The sequence below is a fragment of the Acromyrmex echinatior genome, chromosome 5 (genome assembly GCF_024713525.1).
Source record: "Acromyrmex echinatior isolate Ae372 chromosome 5, ASM2471352v2, whole genome shotgun sequence".
Classification (NCBI taxonomy): domain Eukaryota; kingdom Metazoa; phylum Arthropoda; class Insecta; order Hymenoptera; family Formicidae; genus Acromyrmex; species Acromyrmex echinatior.
Window position 1 is genome coordinate 6,927,998 of NC_141856.1, and position 23,170 is coordinate 6,951,167.

At 35.6% G+C, this 23,170-nt stretch overlaps 2 protein-coding genes across 2 annotated transcripts in view; one reads left to right on the forward strand and one right to left on the reverse strand.

Annotated features, from left to right (window-relative positions):
- Ance-3 (angiotensin-converting enzyme Ance-3) overlaps positions 1-23,170 on the forward strand; it is a 58,233-nt gene that overhangs the window by 29,639 nt on the left and 5,424 nt on the right. The window contains exon 11 of the mRNA XM_087406270.1: positions 12,602-12,745. Within this exon, the coding sequence (XP_087262396.1) occupies positions 12,602-12,745 (144 nt within the window). The remainder of the gene's footprint in view (positions 1-12,601; positions 12,746-23,170) is intronic.
- On the reverse strand, positions 5,524-7,934 carry LOC105149146 (uncharacterized). The gene is made up of 2 exons (XM_011061362.2): positions 7,821-7,934; positions 5,524-7,035 (listed from the first exon to the last, which is right to left on the reverse strand). Exons 1-2 carry the CDS (start codon positions 7,830-7,832, stop codon positions 5,920-5,922), a joined length of 1,128 nt encoding a protein of 375 aa, XP_011059664.1. The 5' UTR covers positions 7,833-7,934; the 3' UTR covers positions 5,524-5,919.

Below are 23,170 nucleotides of genomic sequence, written 5' to 3' on the forward strand. Positions count from 1 at the left end.
TTTTTTATCTAATAAAAATATTTAATTCAATAAAAACGATTTTTTTAGAAATCTGATAGCAATTCTGAAGCGATAAATCTTTAATATATCAATTACATAAATTGTACTACACAGCTACGATCCTTATCATTATTGAGCTTTATGTTTGGATGCGTGACGACGTCTTTACTGCCGGAAACATAACTGGTCACTTGAAAACGTAAATGTGACTATAAATCCGGTGAAGTAAACTTCCCCGCTACGCATCGCCGCTTCGCTAAGATAAGCCGTCATACGCAGAAAGTGAAAAGTGTCAAAGACCTTTTCACGTTGACGCGATTATGGAAACTTGCGCAGAAAGGCAACCTGTTCCACGGTGATCGCTAAAAATATATTTATCAGCACTCCTTCAAAAATCATAATTGACTGTATTTCGTGACAAGCGCATAAATTAAGAGGCGTAGTGAATTTCGCAATTACGGTGAACGTACTCCGATTAATTTCGAATTACATAAACATTTTGATTATACAAGTACAAACTACGTTACCTTTACTTAAGAGCAAGAGAATTATCTAATATCGATATTAATAAAATTATATAAACCATTTTCTTTAATACTTCAACTCGTTTCTTACTGAATTACTTATTGAACCGTTCAAGTTATACAGTATCTGTTTTCGTTATCTGATAATATCGCGCAAGGAGCACATCAATTATGTAGCCACGTAAAATTATGTAGTTACATAGATTTTGGTTCGTAAAAGAGATAAAGAAGAAATAACGGTAGTAAAATGGCGCGACATTGCAATGAGATCGCATTTTAATGCAATCGTATATGAGTAATTCGATTATTCCATTATGAGGAGAAAATGATGACCTCATTGTGCACATATCGTTTTATATTTTACGAATTTCGCGGTGAGCATGCGATTCAATTTTCATTATCGCGTTTTCAACGCGTTCGCGTGTCAAATATTTGACGCTCGAAAGCAAGCCCATTATCGCGATAATTAGTCGTGCAGTCCACACGTCATTACCTGCGATTTCGCGAACATCATTTGCGAATTTTTCATGATGGATCGCAAAAACGGAGAGAGAGTTTTGGTCAATCAGACAGGTCTTTTGTCGAAGATGCACAAGCCGGGAGAAACGCGGCGCGTTGCTTTCAAATCTAATTAACATTTTAACGCAAGATTGCAGTTCGACACTTTTTCGCACGATGACAATGTCATCAAAATTCTTGGGAATAAGCACCTTCATGAGAATTTATTGTATTCGTCTCGAGGACGAGGAAGTCGAGAGCGGAAGTGCGAACGGAGCGCTTTGAAGATGCAATGCTTCACGCTTCCGGATATCTAGATTATGACATAAATACACAAGATTCGTGCGATACAAGCGATAAAATGAAGGAAGAAGCGTATTAACGCGCGCAAATACGAACGCAATAAGAATAAATTTATTGGAGTCTCTGCTTAGGACTTAGAATATGTTTTTTAAATCACGTGTTGACGTAGCAATTACTATAATAATAATAATTTCCAATCTCACACACGTATAATGACCGTCTAGTTGAGAAATCAGTCTTGTGAGACTAATCATAGGGTAATAATTTATATTTCAATGTATTTTTCAATTATGTACTTTCAATTTACATGCCGCGCTTCAACTCTCAGTTCTTTCGATTTACGCCTGAAAACGTTCGCCACTAACATCAACTTATTTACTAGAATAAAAGAGATGATGATTCGTAAATCAATGATTCGTAACTTATTAAATGCGATATTTGCGGATTAAAGCAAATAAGCTTCGCGCGTAAATCTACCTTCGCAATTAATGTTATCTTAATAACGGCGGAACTGCATATTCGTACGTTCGTAAACTTTCTTACATCTTTAATATATAGATTTTGCCTTCACTCTCAAGATCGTTGCGTTATTAATTTAACGTACTTTCTAGCGCAAATAAGGCAGTAAAATAGCAGAGCAAAAACAACAAAGGAAAAACGTTTTAATTATATATTTATTATTTAATTTTTTCACTTTTATGTTTCTATTTAGTTCTAAAAACATTAATGCGATTATTATTACTAATTGCGTATAATTATTATATCACAAACACTTATCACTACATTAAATTACTAATAATCGAATCGAATCGAATCGATAAAAAATTATTAATAATCGATATACGTATCTTATTTATGATTTATATAGAGGAAAGACTATATTATTTTACTTCGAACTGTACCGACCGTGACTTATGATAACGCCAGTTTATATCCTAGGTTGAAATTACAATTGTCATTCATTATTAGCAATTACAATAAAACGCCCCTATACAAATGTCGATCACCAAGAGTATGAAGTGGATCATGATACGTTCGCGTCATTACTTTCGCTTATCGTGAATCATGTTCTCACAATGCAATTTAAGGCACATTAATCTTGAATACGAATTGCCGCTTAAACATTGTCTACAGTAGCTACAGTCGATATTATTTCTCACGATATACATTCCAGATAATCATCATGAATCGTAATAAATTAAGGTATCCGCATATAATAATAATACAAAATAAAAGATAAGATCAGATTTTTGATAAAGGAATTAGACTCATTGTTCTGTTTACAATAAATTACAATAACTGAACAAAAATTTTTAACAAAAATAGCTTTTAGGCAACAGCTTGCTTTTTATATAACAAATTTAGTAATAATAAGTTTTATTTTAAAAAATTTGATTTTGTGTAAGCTGTTTAGCGTAAAATGAATTCTTCCATATTGTCTAATTTGATAAAAAAAATAATTTAATTTAGAAAATATGTTAAATGTCTTTATATTGTATCAGTAAATGTAAAAGCGACTAGCTGCTTTACCGGTTACCATCGTCCAAAGCAGTTCAGAGAAACACCGCTCCTTTCGAGACTCTCTCTCTCTCTCTCTCTCTCTCTCTCTCTCTCTCTCTCTTTCTCTCTCTGAAGAATGAAGATACTCGTTTAATGTTATCAAGCATTTAATTGTCTTTAATTTAATTTTTAAACATTAATGACTAATAAAAAACTTATATAAAAATATTGAATACTTAATTCAAAAAACGTCACAAAATAATAATTTAATTGGACGCAATTAAAACGTATTATTTAAGTGAATTTAACCTTTTACGTTTAAAAGTTTCTTTAACTTCTAAAAATCGGGGTATCTTTTAAATTATTCTCTTCTGATTGCAATATATAACGTATAATGCGTAGGCAGTTCGTTTTAAAGATGAAACGAATATCATATATAAATGTCAAATAACTGGCTTGAGATCCTCTCACTCTAACTCAATTAGATGATAGGAAATTTCATAACAGGATTACTAACTACGAAGGATAAGCATAATGATGGCAAAATTTAAATTATTAGTTTGGTCAATACAATTTTATTTAAAAAAATGAAATTCTCTTGAGTTGAAATTAATAAATTAAATGTCATAATTTTTTATGGAATATTTATAAGGATGTGTATAAAGATAATTATACGAAATCTGATCTGTTTTCTTTATCACACCAACGATCATCAAAATGATCGAGAATTTAATTTTCTGTGATTTTCTTCATGATTAAATGTCAAGTTATAAATGTTTATTGAAACGAAAAAGAGTTCTTCAATTAATGTAAAAGGAAGAAAGCTTTAAACCGTGAATATAATTTAAAGTTCCGAAAAAGCTCTGACATTTAAGCAAGCTACCAGCCTTCTCACGTTACGCTACGGCATTCGTGATCTTAAGACTTTAGCGGAGCGCAATATTTTTTAATAAAGGGCAGTGATGTCGTTTGCGCTCCGCGTAATTGTCTTAGATGGAACGGTTTCGCGAGTTAAGGCGAAGAGGAGCGGCGGGAAAGATAGAGGAAGCGAAAGGACTCCGGTGGACTTGGAAAACGGACGAAAGGGGAAGTAGACTTCGCGGCCAGCGCGCGATCTTTCTCGATGCGACAAGACGATGGCGAAGGGGAGAGACTCTTACTTTCAGCCTCGACGTCGCGTGCGCTAATGGCGCGATTGCATAACCGTTCCCGTGCTTGTAGCTGAGACGAGCATGTAAGTTGTTGCTTCAAGTCGTGAGTCAAGTGGCAAAGCCAACGTGCGCGCTCCGACCAAAGTGGGTCGTGCAGAAATTAGTCGCGGATGCATTGGCTTCACCTCCGACAACGGCACCATAATGGCGCCAGGGGAGCCTCTGCCGCAACGAAACTTTAGGATTGGATAACGAAAGCCGGAATAATAAGGAATAATCAAAAATTGATCGATGCCCTTTCGAGCTTCTTCATTCCGTTATGTCTTTGATGCACCGTAGGAATTTATTGTAAATTGATACAACGAAATAAAGCAAAGTATTTTTCTATTATCTTTTTCTTTCTTCGCGTTTTGTCTCAGAATTTCTTTCATTCTTTGTCAGATTTATATCTAAGTTAAAAACTCACATAATAAATCGCAGTTTTATCCTTCTTTACAAGAATATATGTAACAAAAGCAATGATGTAATTTTATTAAAAATCGCTGCTATTTCCGCTTGAAAATTATTACTTTACACTTAGCAATATTTCCAAAATTTTACGAGAAAATTTGGTCCTTAAGATCGTGGTATCGATGATAATTAAAATTACGGAAGGTATATATGTGGATAATATTTTACGTAATTGTATCCGATACAAGTTTTTGTTGGACGTTTTTATTGAAGTTTTTATTAGCTTCCAAGAAGGAATATTTATTTCCAGTTTCGTTACAACCATTTAATTTTCCAGATTGAGTTGATAATTTCTCTAAAGGGAAAAGTAGATCACTCCCTTGAGAATTCACTCACAACAAACTTTCATGTTTCTCTGGAGAAATTAGAAAAATGTAGGATAATGAAGGTCGAAATAATGAATTTAATTAAACATTAATTATATCGAATATATTTATTCTTAAACGTCTTGCGATACATGTGATTATTCTTGAAGAATTAAGATGAGATTGGAAGTGTAGAGTAAATTACGATCAAGGTTATCGATTTGGCGGAAACTCGTTGCCTCCGGAAATTGGGTCGACAAACTTATCATTTAATTTCATGCTGTCGATAGAATGTAAGGACATTTATCAATTACGAGTGGAAAAGAGCAAAAGTCCAAGATGTTTTAAAAAAAGCTATTAATCTTGATGATTTTCTTAATAAATAACATTTTTCCTTTTTTTATATCTATCCTTTATACATTTTTCAAATAATACAATATCATATATATATTGCGTATATAATATTAACAAAGTATGTAATGTATATGTATTTATACAAAATTACAAGAAGTATTAAGCTTTATTTATTTTTGTTTATTTATGTCACTTATACAATCTTCTCAGTTTAATTTCTAATTTGAAAACTGAAAAAAATTGAATAATTACGCGAATTTTTAACATTATTTTTGTATGAATTTTTATTTTCTTTATTTTCTAGAAACTTTTTTAGAAAAGTTTAAGAAGGAAATATATAGAATATGGGAAAAATAAATAAATACAATAAGGCGCAACTACTTTACATTAATATTTATTTCGTTTCCGTAAAAAAATACATATACTTTGCTAATATCGGTACAAAAGTAAGACAAGCAAGTTGCTCTCGAGCGAAGATCGCTAAAGACGAGTACATCCCTACTGGTCATTCGTTCTTCCTAACTGGCACACGTCGCCGTGCCGCGTCCTCGTTGCGATCGGATTCGAAGATACGATGGTCCGGTACGCGATCATTTACCAGAGATCGTCCCCGATTCCGATCCAGGTACAAAGTGGCAGATATCGCTGCACTGCACGGCAACGTTTCGGATCGGTAACCTTCGTAACCTAAGACAATCCTCACGGCTATCCGTCATCGTCGCAATGAAATCTTTTGCACGACGATAACGGAAAACCAGCCGGGAGGTAACGATATTAGTGGTGACCGTAGCCTAAATCACCACCTCCGTATCCACCCTCGTATCCACCAGAGTAATAACCACCATGTCCATGGTGCTCGTGATGGATGGGCACAGCCACCGGTACTTTAACTGGATAAGGTACAGGCTTCTCCACGGTGTAAGGCACAGGCTTCTCGACGGGAACTGGATACGGCCTATCGACTGGAACCTTGACTGCTACTGGCACGGGTTTTTCGACCGCGTAAGGTACTAGCTTTTCAACTGGATACGGCGCCGGTACCGGTACTTTAACGTGGACCGGCACAGGCCTCTCAACATGCACGGGGTACGGCCTGTCAACTGGAACCTTTACGGGGTAGGGAACTGGCTTCTCGACTGGGTAAGGCACGTGCTTCTCAATGTGTACGGGATAGGGTTTGGGTACAGGCACATGGATGGGACGGTCAACTGGAACTTTGACAGGATAGGGTACGAGCTTCTCAACTGGGTAGGGTTGGGGTACGTGAACTGGGACCTTCACCGCTACCGGAACTGGCTTCTCGACAGGATACGGCTGCGGCACTGGTACTTTTACCGGAACATGAATGTGCTTTTCAACTGGATAAGGTTGTGGTACGAAGACCTTGACCGGGACGGGACGGTCGACTGGTACGTGCACCGGATAGGGAACCTTCTTCTCTACTGGGTACGGCTGGGGCACATGTACGGGCACCTTTACGAGGACCTTGACCGGATAAGGCACGTGCTTTTCAACTGGATACGGTTGTGGTACGGGCACTTTGACGGGGACCGGTACAGGTTTCTCAACTGGATAAGGCACATGCTTCTCTACAGGATAGGGCACGGCAACGTTCTTCACAAGAGTCACGGTCTTTACGTGCTCATGATGACCACCGTCAATATATCCTCCGCCAAAGTCTCCTCCGTATCCGCCATATCCACCGCCTACACTAAGGCCTATGTGCCCACCAGATCCGATGTCGTATCCGCCATCATAACCGTAACCATAACCAAGACCTAGAAGACCACGCTTCTCTTGTTTCTTCTCGGACTTCACCGATTTCTCGACTTTCGCGGTCTCCTCCGACAATACTGTCGCAACCACGAGGGCAGCAACTGCCACGTAGACCTGAAAATATACACGTCATTTGTTCTTATATAATGATATACATTTTACGATGTAAAATAATGCCAGTGTTACGATCAGCGCATTCAAGACCGATGGCGTAATCTCTAACTGAATGACGCACATCGAAGAACTGATTGAAAATATTGCATTCGCAAGGTTGAACTTTTCTACCAATAACGTATGCAATAATGCATAAGCATTGTATCACGTATTGCAAAATGTAAAAGTTTAAATAATTTTATATTTATATATATATGCGAAGGTACATTTTAAATAATATTCTAGATTAATATAAACAACCATCTATTATCTCGCGTTTCAATAAATCCATAGGATTAAATACACAAATACATCACCGCACAATGTATTATATTCTTTCAAAATTTTAACAAAAGTTTAAAAATAAATAGACTCAAAATGTTGGGATAAAATGTACTGAATACGAAGACGATTCATTCACTTTGCAAAGTGAATCCGCATTAAAAATTGTGTGACCGACATTGATAAAATGCGAAACGTTTGTTTAAAAAAAGAATACACTCCTCGAGCAACTTCGCGAAATCCCGTAATGATTTTCCGTATCTACCGCGACAAAGATGCGCATTTGATCTCCCTCGAGCAATTCACACCCCGATTAATCCCAAGATTCTCCATCGTTCACTTCTCGCAGGCGGCGTTATCTACCCGGGCCTCTTCGGTGCATGAGGCTTCTCGGACGAACTTCCCGACGCGACACCAGGACGAAAAAAGTCGACGAGCGAAATCGACTACGGCGGTGGACGTACCAGGATTCTCATTTTTGCTCTCGCGATGTTCCGGGTGCGTCCAGGAGTGAACTGGATGCTGATTGCCGTCGATTCCAGGTCTTATATACGCGGCACACTTTCGCCTTCGCCACCCGGGGGCCCGTCGGGTCCGAGGCCCCAAGTCCTATACCCCCACGTTACACCTCTTTGTTCAGCTACGACGATGACGGTCCCACCGTCCCGAGCGACCACCACTCCCCTTTGGGACAGACGCCCCACTTCTCCTCCCTTAACGAATACACGAGCCACGAAGAAACACTCTTCTCCTCCTTTAACGAACAGGTTTTATTCTCTTCCTCCTTCGTTGAATGCTCATACTTGCGATGTCTGACTTCTTTTTTTTCTCTCGTCACATATCTTCGCCGGTACCTTTGCTATGCTTTGGTTTTATATGTTACTTTCTCTGAGAAACGATGGACATACCAATCGTTATCGTCGTAAACTCCTCTTGGTGTCGGAAGCTGCCGACGTGACATCGATCGCATCCGCGTGTTTTTCCAGTTCGAGCAAATGCTCAGGTTAATCCAGTACGAGTTAGAACTCGTCTCTTTGCACGTAACGTTTGCTTGAGAATCGTAATGGGTTACAATCCGTTTACCGATTAACCGATAAATCAGTCAGCCTATACGGACATATCGAATAGAAACGCGACACGCATCAATTCAATAAATTCTCGTCGACTGTCACTGTGCCGTTGGTATCCATGTCTCGCACAAGAGATTTATACATCAATATGAGTTTGATAAAATTTCGTTGAAAAACCAGTTTTGTTAATTTTGGTGTTACATCTAATGACGCAATCTAATGACGTTTCCTTATTCCGGGATTTTCCTGTTTCGAAATGCGATTAAAGTGCGCTCCAGTCGAGTTTTAAACTGCGTGTCGTAGTTTCTTGAAGTAGAAGTACCTTGCGACTGGAACGGAAATCGGCAAAACCCTTCCGGGGGATTAAATCGCAATCATCGAAATGCGCAATCGATTGCACGTTTTGCGAAACCTGGTATTTTATTACCGTGAACTATGCACGGTCTGTTGTCTGATCGAACATGGGAGAATTGTATTGTATATTCTGACTAAATTTTATTCATATATCTTTCTTTTTTTTTCAAGACTCTTTTTAATTTATCTATGATAAATTTCAAACTTCTTATATAGGTATATACTAGTGTAGGACATTGACATATGCCAACCTAGTTTCTCTGTTAGTAAATTACACTAATTTCCTATCCTTTTCCGTGTTCTCCTGCAAGAATGCATAATTCACATTCCAGCGTTACGTCTAGTCTTCTCTATGTGTCTTCAATATTGTAAATTTTCCGCTTTCCACTCTGCCGTTTTTTCGAATAGCTTAGAATATTTTGATGGAGCCGTAGAAACGTTGCTCCTTTTGCTTTATTAATTCATTTATGATTTCCAGATTTATGTAACTCAGATGTAATTCAGATAATCAAGTCCCAATTCGTTATATATTATTAATCATTAATTGCGAGACAGTAGAGAAAAGCTTCCGGCAGTTTTGTAACAATTGTAAAATTTTTTAATATGATCGTACATTTAGATCTATAATGAGGAACTAAGGGCAATCGTATTAAAGAATTTTACAACAGTTGCAGATCTACTTTCTCTACTGAACGTAACCATTATTTAATATTGATCATAATTAATTTCAGCCTGAATAAAAAAAAAAACGAGAACACTTAACTCGACAAATGATTAAAAGCCAGAGCAGTTTCTCGAATTACACAAAATTTCTTTTCATTTTCATATCTTTCTCGATAAACCTGTCGTACGCCAATTGCATTGACGCAACGTAACGTACGTTTCATTCTACGTGCCATTCAATACGTCATTTTTCGTGGCGATCGACTGCAACGGTCACGCGAATCGCGCGCGGATCAACGTCATCCTCTCCCTTTCGCTATTACTGTTCCGTTTTCGTCCTCACCTCGTCCGTGTACGGTGCTCAACGCCTCGTAACGGTGCCACGTAATAGCGTACATACATACGTATATATAAATATAAATATATATATATATTTATAGATGCATACAGACAGCGTGCGGCACCTCGCTAGAATTTATCTCCCGCCGATCTCGTGGGTGCACCCATTACTCCCTTTCGTGGGATACGCGATCTCACGTCACGATCTTGCTTGGCCGGTCGACTAGTAAGTTCCGTTTTCTTCCTCCTCTTCCTCCTCCGTCTTGCATGCGGCCAAGTATGTCGATGTTTACCGGCGCATTATCCACGAGACGTGATTACCTTACGCGACGACGCTGTGTGGTATTATATCAACTCCACCCAGCAAATAACACCGCGCAAAGTTACTCGCGGAAATCCACGGGGTTACAAGTTGTTTTTCACGGGCGAAAGCGACGTGCTCCGTAATCGGAATGAAGGAAGAGGAAAAGAGATTCCTTTTTCCATCGAGAGATACAATTTCGCGCGCTTTAATTCATCATGTAACAATGACTAATCGGACTGGAAGCAAAAGCTCTCTAAAACGATTTCATAATCTGACACAGAAATGTGAATGACTTACTGTAAATTAGAAAAGATGGTAGAATTGAAATTGAAACCAGAGAAAGTGAACCGACGAGTGGAGTTTTCCAAATTTGATATGTATTTATTGTACAAAAAATTAATCAATTAGTGATATATTAATTACAGGAAAATTAAATAAGTTTATATAAAATCTTCTTATTTATTTTCTTCTGCTGTCCTAATTTGTCATCGTACTTTCTATTTGATTTCGTCATATTCGCTTCCATCCTTCCGCTATTAATTATTATTATATTAACAAGTGCTCGTGAAAAACAACTTGTAACCCCGTGGATTTCCATGAGTAACTTTGCGCGATATCATTTAGGTGGAGTTGATATAATATCGCACAGCGTCGTCGCGTAAGATAATTACGTCTTATGGATAATGTGCCGATAAACATTGATATACTTGGTTATCTGTGATTTTAATGAAGTCGTCATAAGGCTATCGTGCTGTTTGCTGACTAAAAAACCGCATTTGAATGCTCGAAATTGTCCGACGATGCTTGTCATTTAAAGCGAAGGTCTCGGCTCCATCTAACCGTGTAACCCAATTGAATAACTTTTTCTTTCAAGACGATTCTTTCCCCTTGAATACCGATACGACGCCTCGCTTTGCTATTTGGATACGCTCGCCCACCCGTGAAATGTGGATAGACAAGAAAGGTTAATCGATAAAATTTGCCAGTAAAAACAGCCGTAATTGCGAAATCAGGTGGCTGTCTCCTCGCAGAGAATTTCATAATGCCATAAAATTTATGTCGAATTTTATATTCCAGGGCCTGATCGGATTATCCGACTGCGTCTGAATACTGGCTTTATAACAAACCATCTCTCGCAATTTCGCTTCTGTATACCGAAAGAGCAAATTAATGTGCAATTAACGATCGCTATAATTAAAAGTGCCATAATTAATAGAGCAGCTATTTACGCCGGTTATAAAATCGATTATAAAACCAATGACATGCAGAATTCTATTTCCCAACAATCCCAACGTACAGTAGTGCATCCGGGACAGCTTACGTTGGTTATAAGCTGCGCGTTCCTTCCTGAAAACTTTATTTAGTCTGGGAAATCAGATTTCATTAATTTCGTCGATGACTTCACGCACGCACTGATAGTCGCAATATATACATATGTATACATGTACGGACGTTACGAGTGTTACAACACTTTCGTACGTTATTTTTCAAACGACGGGAGACCCGGTCAGCGAGCGAGAGAATCATGGAAAGTGGAAGTGTCGGAATAACAATGCCGCAATTCCGAGCCGCGGTTCCCCGGGCGGATCGCCTGGATGGTATTACGTAAAGGTCGTTGCCGATGAAGAGTCTCTCGGTGAAATGGCGGCATGCTTACTGGTTTATTGCCGAGCGTTCTCTTTCTCTCTCTCTTTCTCTACAGTCACTTACGTGACAGCAATGCCGATCTACACGCTCGATGAAAGCGAGAGTACTATCTTTACCGTCATATTACTAGATCCATAGAAACCGAGGTTCTCCGTAACCCCGCCGACCTTATTGACACTGGCCTTGAAAGCGACTGCTTCAAGGTGCACGAAAATTGACAGTTTGAACGTGACCGCATCGTTTGAGCGCATCGTCTATCTTTAGAGCCGTTTCGACTTGAATCTAGACTAGTCATGAATAAGTAATCGAATCGCTCGATATATACGAGTAATTTTTCTCTCTAAATTTCTCTCGCTTTAAAAGACGAAAAATGCCTACATATAATATATTAGGATAAATTTATGTATGCATATGATGTATTAGGATAATAATTTATGTTATACAATATATTAGAATAATAATTTATAGATATTAAAATATACTATTTTCCTTATAAATTTTATGTAATTGTTATCAAACTTGTATGATTTTCGTCGAAACGTCGAACTTCTTTTTTACCCTTTTCGCGAACATTTTGTTAACATAATTTTCGAGCCGTGGTAATGTCTTTTAATATTGCATATTATAAAGTCCAGTTTCAATTATAAAATTTTAAATAAATGCGAAAGACATTCGTTGATGTAATGAATGGCCGTCAAATTTTCACGTTACTAGAGTATACTCATCGGGTACTCATTGTTTTTACGTTGTAATATTTCTTTCCGTGCGAATATATAAAGCTGATTCAACATTTCGTTAAGTATGTCGAAACATACTTAATGCGTAAGAGATATGATATAAGTTAATTAATTTCTCCCATATTTTACAGGAATTTTGTGGCTGGGGTCCTGCAATTCCAATTGTATCGAGCATTATGCCAGGCTGCGGGTCAAAGATCCGAAATCGACAATCCGAGGAGGCCGCTGCACAGATGTGACTTTTATAGAAAGCCCGAGGCCGGCAGGATCTTGGGGTGAGATTCAAAAAATTCAATAAATTATATCATACACTTATAAAATCGGACGAAACCGGCAATCATCTCTGCGTCATTTTTTTACGCCACGTCTTGCGCAAATTCACTTTGTACGAAAAGCGGACGTGTAGGCGTAATAAAAGCCCGCGTCTTTTAATAATTGGTATTTAATCAGCATGTACGACTACGTGCTTTCGCAACGACGTGTTTCTTTACGACACGAAAACGAATGCGACGAGATCGATGATCGATCGCGATCGGCTTCATCGAGTTCGCTCGCGGACGTCCGAAAGAGCGAGCGTTTCTCCCGTCGCGCTTGCATATCGTAATTTTTTTTACAATTGAAAACTGCGTCGCTAGTTCGAGTCCTCTTATTTCGACGCGAGTACGCAAAACAAGTAAAAAAACCACAAGTACCGCTTTACTGGTTAAATGATATACTAAAATATTGTAAAAAAAATACATCGGTGAATACGTAACCGGTAACTCGTTCGACGTCGATGTGAATTACATATAATATAATTGAAAAGAAACGACACAGACACGACAGATTTTTTTTTTTATTTACATGACATATATTTGAGTAAAGGATACTTGCAGAGGCGTGTTAGGCATTGCATTAAAATGTTCGCGCATTTCTGAGAAGACTGAAGATTATCTGAATAAACATTGAAATTAAAAAACTGCCGTACAATCTAGGTCGAATAAAAAAATGTAGATCACGGAGAATGTTATAATATCGAGAGAAAGGAGCAGAATGAAGGAAACCGCTCAATGATACCGCAACTTCGTCATTGCTTCAATTACATTTTTTTTTCCTTAATACAGAATAATCCTTAAAATGTTTTGTGACATTTTTTGTCAGATCGTATATGTTAAGAATGATATTTAAAACTAATTGTGCATCGCATAAATATTTAAAACTAATTCTGCATCGCATAAATACTACATCTTAATTTTATTTAATTAATATTGCAAAATTTTAAATATAATTAACTGTCAACTCTGGATTTTTTTATTTTGAGACCATTTTATCACAGCATCGCGTTAAAAATACTGTCGAAAAAACTTTAAAAGATACTTCTGAAGATAGCTATGTTTATCGCCTATTTCTCTTTCAAAACTTGTTAATTATACCCAATTTTAAAAACGAGATGTTATTTTTGATTCAACCTATTCGGACCATACAGTGACCGGATTGCCATCTTAAAATGTCAGTGAATCCGGATTCCAAGAATTCAGAGAATTTCACAAGACGAGGCCGTAAACTCGATCAATGTCTCATTCCGAGTCTTGACATTTTGTCCCCGAATCTCCTTAAAATTCAAGGTTAGATTATTTTTTAACGTAGGATACATAAAAAATACACACGAGATGGATATAAAATCTGAGACTTCCTGAAAAGAAAACGAGAAAAGTTGCATCTTATCGATTGATTTTTGCCGATCGTTGCGAATAATTTAAAAATGGACGGAATATTAATTTCGTAATTATATTTTAAAAAATTATATGACTTGTATGTGTTTAGTAATGTGACATTATAATTTTTATTAGTCTTGTTGAATTATTTAAATTTGAATCCGCGATTTGACGTTCATATGTACTGTCTACGTACACATATGATATAATTCTTCAAAAATATAAATTATATATTTTTTTAAACATTAAATTTCAAAAATGGATAGTTTAATTCAAACTAGATCGCCTAGTCTGACAACTTAATTTTATATCGCCACTTGAAATGATTAGTTGAATTTCGTATTTATTTGCTTGCACAATCGCGTCCATTACTTCTTATGTAGCTATATTTGGAATATCGAGCATGAAATCTCTAAGACGATTTCGACATTTATAATTGCGTGTCTTCACGATATTTGTTCTCGTATGAATATCTTCCAAATGATTGCTCGCCAGTATAGACACTAATTATTATAGCAATTATTGAAAGAAAGTAGTTATTAACGATTCTAAATTGGTAAGGACTCGAGTCTGTTTTGAAACATTTTAAACAATTATTTATGATACTCTTTTTATACACATTATCGATTTTTATATACATATATTTAATGTTATATTTATTATTTCTTTTTACGATAAAATTTTTTCCTCCCAGATATTAATGTCCGGTATAAAAATTTTAAATTTAAAGAATTCTGATTATTTTAATTATTTTTAAGTGGTTTCAGTTTATTTGCCAACAAATCCTTCTCTAGAGAAACTGCATATGTTGCGTAGCTGGGAGCAATAAAAACACGCTTGCGAGCCATTAAATAAAAATTGCAAAATTAAATGTGGGCAATGTACATACAGTGATATAATGCGCAATAATATAGCTAGCTGCCTTGAGAAAAATGACGCTAAGTGGTCGTTCTTAGCGCCAAAGTAGCGATTCTATATGTTTACGCGGCTTCTAGGTTTCGCGCAAACGTTCGACGCCAGGGATTGTGGTTTTGCGTCGTTGATTACGGGGCGCACATTATGCACATTATGCACATTATGCACGCGAGCGCGATCGTGATCCTCGACGGGTGTTGCAAGATGCGTGCGCCACGGTAATGACGCTTATTGTTAAGATCGTATCGTTCTATCGTGAAAGACACGCGGATTTTGACACGCGGCGCCTTTATTGATGGAGAACTCTCGTTTGCACTTGCTCGTACGCCAAGCCAAACAAACTTCCTCGTTATCCACGCGATTGGTCCACATTGAATTTCATTGAGTGTGTCTCGCGCGTGGCTGAGCATTTACGTTACCGATCGCTTCACGATCGGATCTTGATCGCCTTCTCGACGGACGAACTGGTGGACGTTATCTGGGTCAACGAGAGGGAAATCTTCGTCCGGTTCTGCAATTTCTCCGCTGCGCCAGGACTTTGTCCTCTCTTATAAATAACAAATATCGCGGCGCGTCGTTTCTACAATTTTATTTTATTTAAACGAGAGTATCCCGATAATAATTACGTACGTTGGTAGTTATTTACGGAAAGCGGAGACGTGGATCTTACAATTAGTTCACGTTTAGAATGGCGGACACGTAATCGAGCTGTAAAACTAGACAAAACTACAAAAACACGGGCGTTTATAATCAGTACGTACTACATTGATATTACACATCGATATTTATATAATCGCTGCTGATTACGTGAGTAAAAGTTCTTGCAGTAATAGTTGTACGACATGAAACGTGTAATACGATTTCCATATTCGTTAAAAGAACGATGTAATAAATATATAAAGATGCAATTTTCATACGTTATGAAAATATCAACCAGTCAGGATCGATTGGTTTTTATAAAGATGTTTACTTCATTGGAATTTATAATTATTCCAAAATTTCGATCGACCTTTGTTGACATGCAAAATATCTCGAGCGATTAAATTCCAGTGCGTGTCGAAAGGTAAGATAATAAAATCGGCGCGACGTAAAAAAATTATAAAAAGCGCGAAATTCTGCCAAAGATAGGAAAGGAGCGAGATAACATACGCACTTAACTGAAATACCCAGGTTCCTTCATAGTTACGAAATCTCATTCGCGTTAAAGAGTTACATAAAATGACAAAAAGCATCGGGCGGCGATATTTTTATTCTAACGTGATAATTTATGTTAGAAACGTTCCCGTCTCTTTTATGTATTCGTGAGCTGAGTCCGCGGACTCTATCGTGCACATTTCCAAGCGTAACGCGGACAAAGTTTTATAGATGTGGAAAGTTGCATGATCCTCTTGGCAAGCGGAAACTCGATAAGGATTGTTCCGCATTTGAAGGTGGTCGGGTTCGTAGATCGAAATCTTTTGGCAGACAGCCAAGTTGCCGAGCCATCCTGCAATAAAGCAGTTTTCTCAGAAGCTAAACTAATCTCGATAGAATATAAAGCTGTAATATATATGAGCAGTAAAATGCAATAATAAATTATATATGTAAAACTCGAATGAAAGATTTATAGATTGAAATTAGAATTGACCAAAATTACGATTAATTGTGGCAAGCAATTGTTGAATAAATGCATGAAGAAATGGGAAAATTCCAACAACGATTTATCTATGACAAGTTAATAAATGTGTCGCAGTAAACAAATTAAATTACATTTATATTATTAGAATGAATCTCTGATTTTTTTATCGTTACAATATGTGCTCGTTGCTTAAGCTTGCGATCGATACACGAAAAAAACGGTTCTGTTGAAGTATCTAAAAATTTAGTTAAATACGGATGTAAAAATATTTGTTGAACTATTAAAATATTTATGTAGGACGCTCAATCTCAATGTAGGACGTGAAAAGAACGATGTAATATATGAAGTAAATATATAAAGATGCAATTTTCGTACGAAAATACCAACCAGGATCAATGCTGTTAAAATATCAAAATTTATTACTTATTATGCTTAAATTTTACATAATTATTTATATAAGCCAACGAAATAATTATTTTTAGTTTGTGTCTCTCTACATTCAGAAAAAAATTATTCATTAAACTGAATTAATTGTTTATTAATAATTAATTAAATTAATTTAGTTGTCTTTATTTCTTTCGTTAAAGAATGTATATATTTAAAAATTAAATATAATACGTTTGATTTAAACATTCTTCATCGAAATAAATATTATACAAACTAAATGATTTTAATTTAACTAAACAATGTAACTAAATTTTTAAATATTTCAGCAAATCGTTTTATGCGTGTACGCAAATTTTTTTGTGCGTGCATCGCGCAGCATGTTGCGAATTATCGGTGTCCAAAGGAAAAACTAGCTAGATTTTCATCGTACGCGAAAATCGAGATTCCATTGATCAAGATCGTGTGACTTCCTGTAATCGAAGGACGATTTCAAACTCTCGCTTTACGGCATGCATTGACTATGACACGATATTAATTGCGAAAGCGCGATGCAAGCACAAAAAAAAAAGAAAAAGAAAACAAAAATGTATAAAAGTGTACATGTGTCGCGCAAATCGCCGACAATAGCCGATATTTTAATATAAAAATCCGCAAACAAATCGACCCAGATATGCCACGTTTGCTGACTCGAGCACGCGATATATTATATTTGAGCAGCTGTAAAATTGGAAACGGATGCAATTTTACGAATTCCTTCATGAATAATTTTTTGAGCAACATGTGAGAAATTTCGTTCAGCACTTTTTCTAATCTTTCTATTATTTTTCATATAATTTGTAATTTTTTAAATATATGATACAGGCAATTTTTCGTCTGCGTGCTCAAAAATGTCGTAAAAATTATTCTATTCTATTAACTTGATCTTTATGTAGAAATGTGCGAAATTCACATCTCTTTTAAAACTCGACCGGTATCCTTTTATTTTTCTAATTAGCAGCTTTAAATGGTGTGACATAAATTTTGTGATCAAGGTTTAGATTAAAGATTGGAATTATTCAAAAGATTTCGTTATTTATCTACATTTGATATTTATATCATATTCAGTGATATTATTGTATTCATATTCATCAATATTACTTGATCACGTATTAATTCTCTGAATTTCAAAAAAGGTATGCGACATCACGGTTGACTTATGCATTCGTTAACACACCGACGCGATGGTTTAAACGCAAATGCAAATTGATACTTCGTCCTTGGACGCCATGGACGATCGCACGGAGAATCGGAAAGGAATCGTTTGAAAGTTCTGCTAACAAGAAACAGCAAAAAGGTTTTGTGGTATACTGTACAACATTTACGCCTTGAATGCAATTGAGAGTAACTGCCGCGTAACTGTTCCCTCGGAGCCTTCTGAATGCATAAAATCGCCCCTGCCCACGATCGCAGAAACCAAAACACGATTTAAATGACCGACAATGAGAGTGCAATCATATCCGTTTTAACTCGCTGTTACACATCCGTCCGTTTGCGATAATTTAACGTTATTATGGATCCTTTAGCGATACTTTCACCATTTCATCTCTTATTTCTCCATAAAATCTGAAACTTGTCTTTGTTATTTAAATGCTAAATTTTCAATCTCCAATATTTTATCATAAAAAGAGAAATTAAAATTGACAAAAATTTCTCCTATAAAACTATGAAGATATTGTAATGTATAATTTTTTAATATTTAATTTGAATATTACACCTTCTTACACACACACACACACACACATATACGATCTTTCTCTTTTTTTTATTTTTATTATGTAAGATTATGTCTTTATTATGTAAAAATGCTGGCTTCAAATGCGGTTCTTAAAAAAATCCTAATTATTCGAATGATGAGTTAAAAGTCTCATTAGACAAAATTAGTTATAAGTATGTTATTAAGATGTAATTAGTAGCGACAGTAAATTTTATAAAGGTTTCACCTATTTCGAATTAAGTATTCTTGAATCAACTATTCTTGAATTAAATAATTCAAACACTTACTATTATCTTTATTATACTTTCGCGATAAGTTTATGCACCTGTTCGTTTTATACACCTCATCGGCAAAATGCTCGCCTCATCGCAGCATCTCACTATTGCGAAATGCATTGCTCGTCGGCAGGAAAGTACCGATTTCGCCTACGTGCCGAACACCGGAAATTATGTGATCGATATAAATTACAGTCAAAGGCTGAAGAAATGAGAGAGAGAGAGAGAGAGAGAGAGAGAGATATCAGGCTTTTCATGATATATTGAGATGTGTTTACCAATCGAATCGTTTTTCACGAGAGGCGTGGTGGGTGCACGAACATTTCTTATTCTGTACGAGTAATTGGAAATGGATTGAAGGTGGAATCGATGTCAGTGAGAAGCTATCTTTCTCGTAACGCCGGCGCTGTGATTACGGTCGACGACGTCATCCGTCGGTTGCACTTTCTGGCAACATGAAATCACCGCAGTTGCTCGATAAACTGCCGTGATGTAATTGGATGCGTGAATTCAGCCCTGAAACGATCGTCGATATGTATAATAATATTATCAAGATTGACTCTTTCGCATGACCTGGTTTCGCGAACATGTATCTGTAGGTACAAACAAAGCGTCTCTCGAGACTGGAGAGTAATCAACATGTTAATTAGCTATACGATCAATCAAAGGAAGATATATAAACTTCTCTACATGTATGCATTTATATGTCAATTATACCTATATATACACGAAAGAAACGATTTTGCTAAAATATCTAAAATTTAGGTAGATATAGATTTGAGAATGATTTTGTTAGACCATAAAAACAATTATGTACAAAATCATGACGAATAATGCTGCAAAAAATTTTGACATTCTATAAGAATTAATTTTACATAATTCTATTTTGATCCAAAAAATTCATGTTTAAATTTGTATTTAGCTAAATTTTTAGATACTTTAATAAAACCATTCTTTCCGTAACGTGTATATACAGTAATAGCAAAAAATATTCATACAAAGAAATGTTTTGTAAAAAAAAGTCTTATTTATAAAAAAATTAATTAATTAGCAATTTTATACAATGAATATATTCTGTTCTAACATAAACAAACGAGCTTTGCATGTATTCCTGATTTTAGACGTTAAATTTCTCGACTGTACGAATACTTTTTGAGCATCCAAACAATAGAATTTTTAATTTTCACTTGTGTTTTAAATAATATACATTTTCTGTAATTAATATATATCTTTTTTGGTATATATAATTTTAAGAAACATATAGTCTATTTTATGAATAAATTGTTAATTATCCAGCAAAAAATAATCGTCAATTAAACATCGAATCGACGACTTGTATTGAAATCATCATATCGATATCGATTCGACATCAATTCGATGATTCATTTCTCGCTGGATAATATTCACTTTTTAAAAAGAAAGTTTTTTAAAAAATATTTTTTCTGTACAAACACTTTTGCACTCACTGTATATATATTATACAATAGTATTTCGATTATGCAAAAATTTATCGTTGTAATATATAGCAAGCTGAGTAAAAATAATACATGTCAAAAGAATATTCAATCGCATTGTTCACCAGAAAAAGATCTATGCGACAAATATTACGTGCCTGTGAAACATTTTAAACAAGTTCGGTTAAGAATCCTCTACTTAGTGAACGTTGCGCTACACTCTGTGATACGCCGTGATTATGCATAAAGGAAAAGTTGCGAGAGTTCGTCGTTGATCTAGCGATTGATTTGAGAGGCCGATCAGCGCGGAATACCGCCGTGCTGCCACCGTTGCGTAATTGCCGCGCGTTTAAACAGTCACCTCTGTTGGCACCGTGCACTAGTTCTCAGGGAGCGCGAAACATCGCCTTTACAATCATTTAATCTTAGATCGGTGTTATGAGCTTAGAGGACGATCGTTCGATCGACGATGTCGATGGACTAAGAATGAATTCATTTGCGATTAATCATCTCGACCGTTGAGACATATTGTCGCTTCTGCAATTAAATTTGCGTATCAATTAATTTTTGAAGCACGGCGGGACAAGGATGTCGTAACGGATGTTTGTGTCCTTTTACTATTCTGGGAGATTAAGTTTTTATCTCACGAACTAAGAAGTAGACGAAAATAAAATATCTGGATTTTTTTCATTTTCGAAAGTCTGCGATGTCGCTTTCGAATCGTGACCTATTAGAAATTCAAAATGCGCGATTTTACAATTAAATGCATGTCTAAAAAAGCGTTATTTATCAGGAAAACGAAATTTATAAAGCAAAAAACTGAATTGATTTTAAAATAATTGTGATCTTGAAATATTTTTATATTATATGTCTTATACTATTTCCGAAAGTTATATTTTTACGTTTCAGAATAACAAAGAGATAGCAACGAAAGATATTATCGGGGAAATAGTCAGTGTTGGAAATAAAGTATCTAAAAGACATACGAGGTTTACGGACCGAAAATGTGGCCATGTCAATTAAATAAGTTGTACTTGTCAAAGGTACGACGTCGGTGTTGACATACATTTTTCATGAAATTCCAAACGCCGATGCAATGCAATAAATTTCGCGACAGCATTCCACGCTGCCATAATACGAAATGTATCGCCCGTGCAGATTAAAATCGCGTTGGAAATGGACTGTGGCATGTCGGAGTTAAGAGTACAAATTAGAGATAGAATAGAGTCACAAAAAAAAGATTCATTAAAAGAATTAAAAACTTTACTGATTTAGCAAATCTGCAGCCATAATGTACGGATAGTTAGTTTTCTATGTTAGCAAAGTAGTAAAATTGTGCAGCTGAATAAAATCGCACATTATTATATGCTTCTTATTATGTATCATAGTCGTTGGTTTGCTACCTCATTCCGTGTTATTCTTCCTGTCTTACGCCCTCGCCATGTTTGCGTTTCCGTGCGAAAAGCATGTCCGACAATGAAAGAATGTCGAACCATAAATATCTAACTCCATTCTATACACGTATTACTGAATAATAGTTGGGAAGCGTTACTTTTTCCATTTCCTTTTCGTCACTTTTTATAATAATAAACAGTAAGAATAATAACGCTCGAATTTGCACAGCAACATAAAAATCCGAATAACGACCAATAATCGAGCAAAAGAAATAGATGTATGATTAATTAATAAATTGATATATTTATATTTATATTTATATGTAAATATATATTAACTTATTAATTAATCATACATCTATTTCTTTTGCTCGATTACTGATCGTTATTAGGATTTTTATAATAAACAATTTGAGAATGACGTTGCAATTTTTTATAACTAAACGTTAAGATAATACTAAGGTTGCAAGATCCACTTTTCCAACCTTGGCACAACCTTAGCGGTTAATTATAAAAAAATTACAACGTCATGTTTATTATAAAAAGTAACGGAAAAAATAACGCTTCCCAACTCTGATAATACCCATCTGCAGAAATCATCGAGGTTATCTCTCATGTAATCATTTTATACGACGCTTAATTTCTTTTTTTCGACGGTGCAGCCCATGCATTCCATTTATCTGACCTCGCAAACAACGATTTCCGCTGAATAAAGCAAAAAGTACCCCACATTCTTATAGCCACTCCCTTAATAGCATATTTTATTCGAGGGACGTTCTTAGGATATAAGGATCTTATCTTCTAAGGATCTTATCTAAGGATATCTTCTGAATGTTCTTTGAAATGTCTCTTTAGAATTTGTGCCATTAGGGTCATTGTTAGTGATAATTTAAATAGTTAAATAACGTTTTTATATATTATATATATTTATATATTATATATATATATATATATATATATATATATGTATATATATTAAAGTTATTAAAACAATCCGATAAAGTTTAGCGACAATTTTAATCTTTGTAGCTTTTTAAAGAGCTACCTTTGGTACTTGCGCAGACATTATTTTATAAAAATTTATTTTATAAAAATTATGAAAAACTCTACGTTTGTGTCATTTTCCAGAAAAGTACATGCTCTAATTTATAAATTTGAAGTGGAATACTTTAAAATGTGAAAATTCTGTTAGTCTTAAAAATGAGTGGCA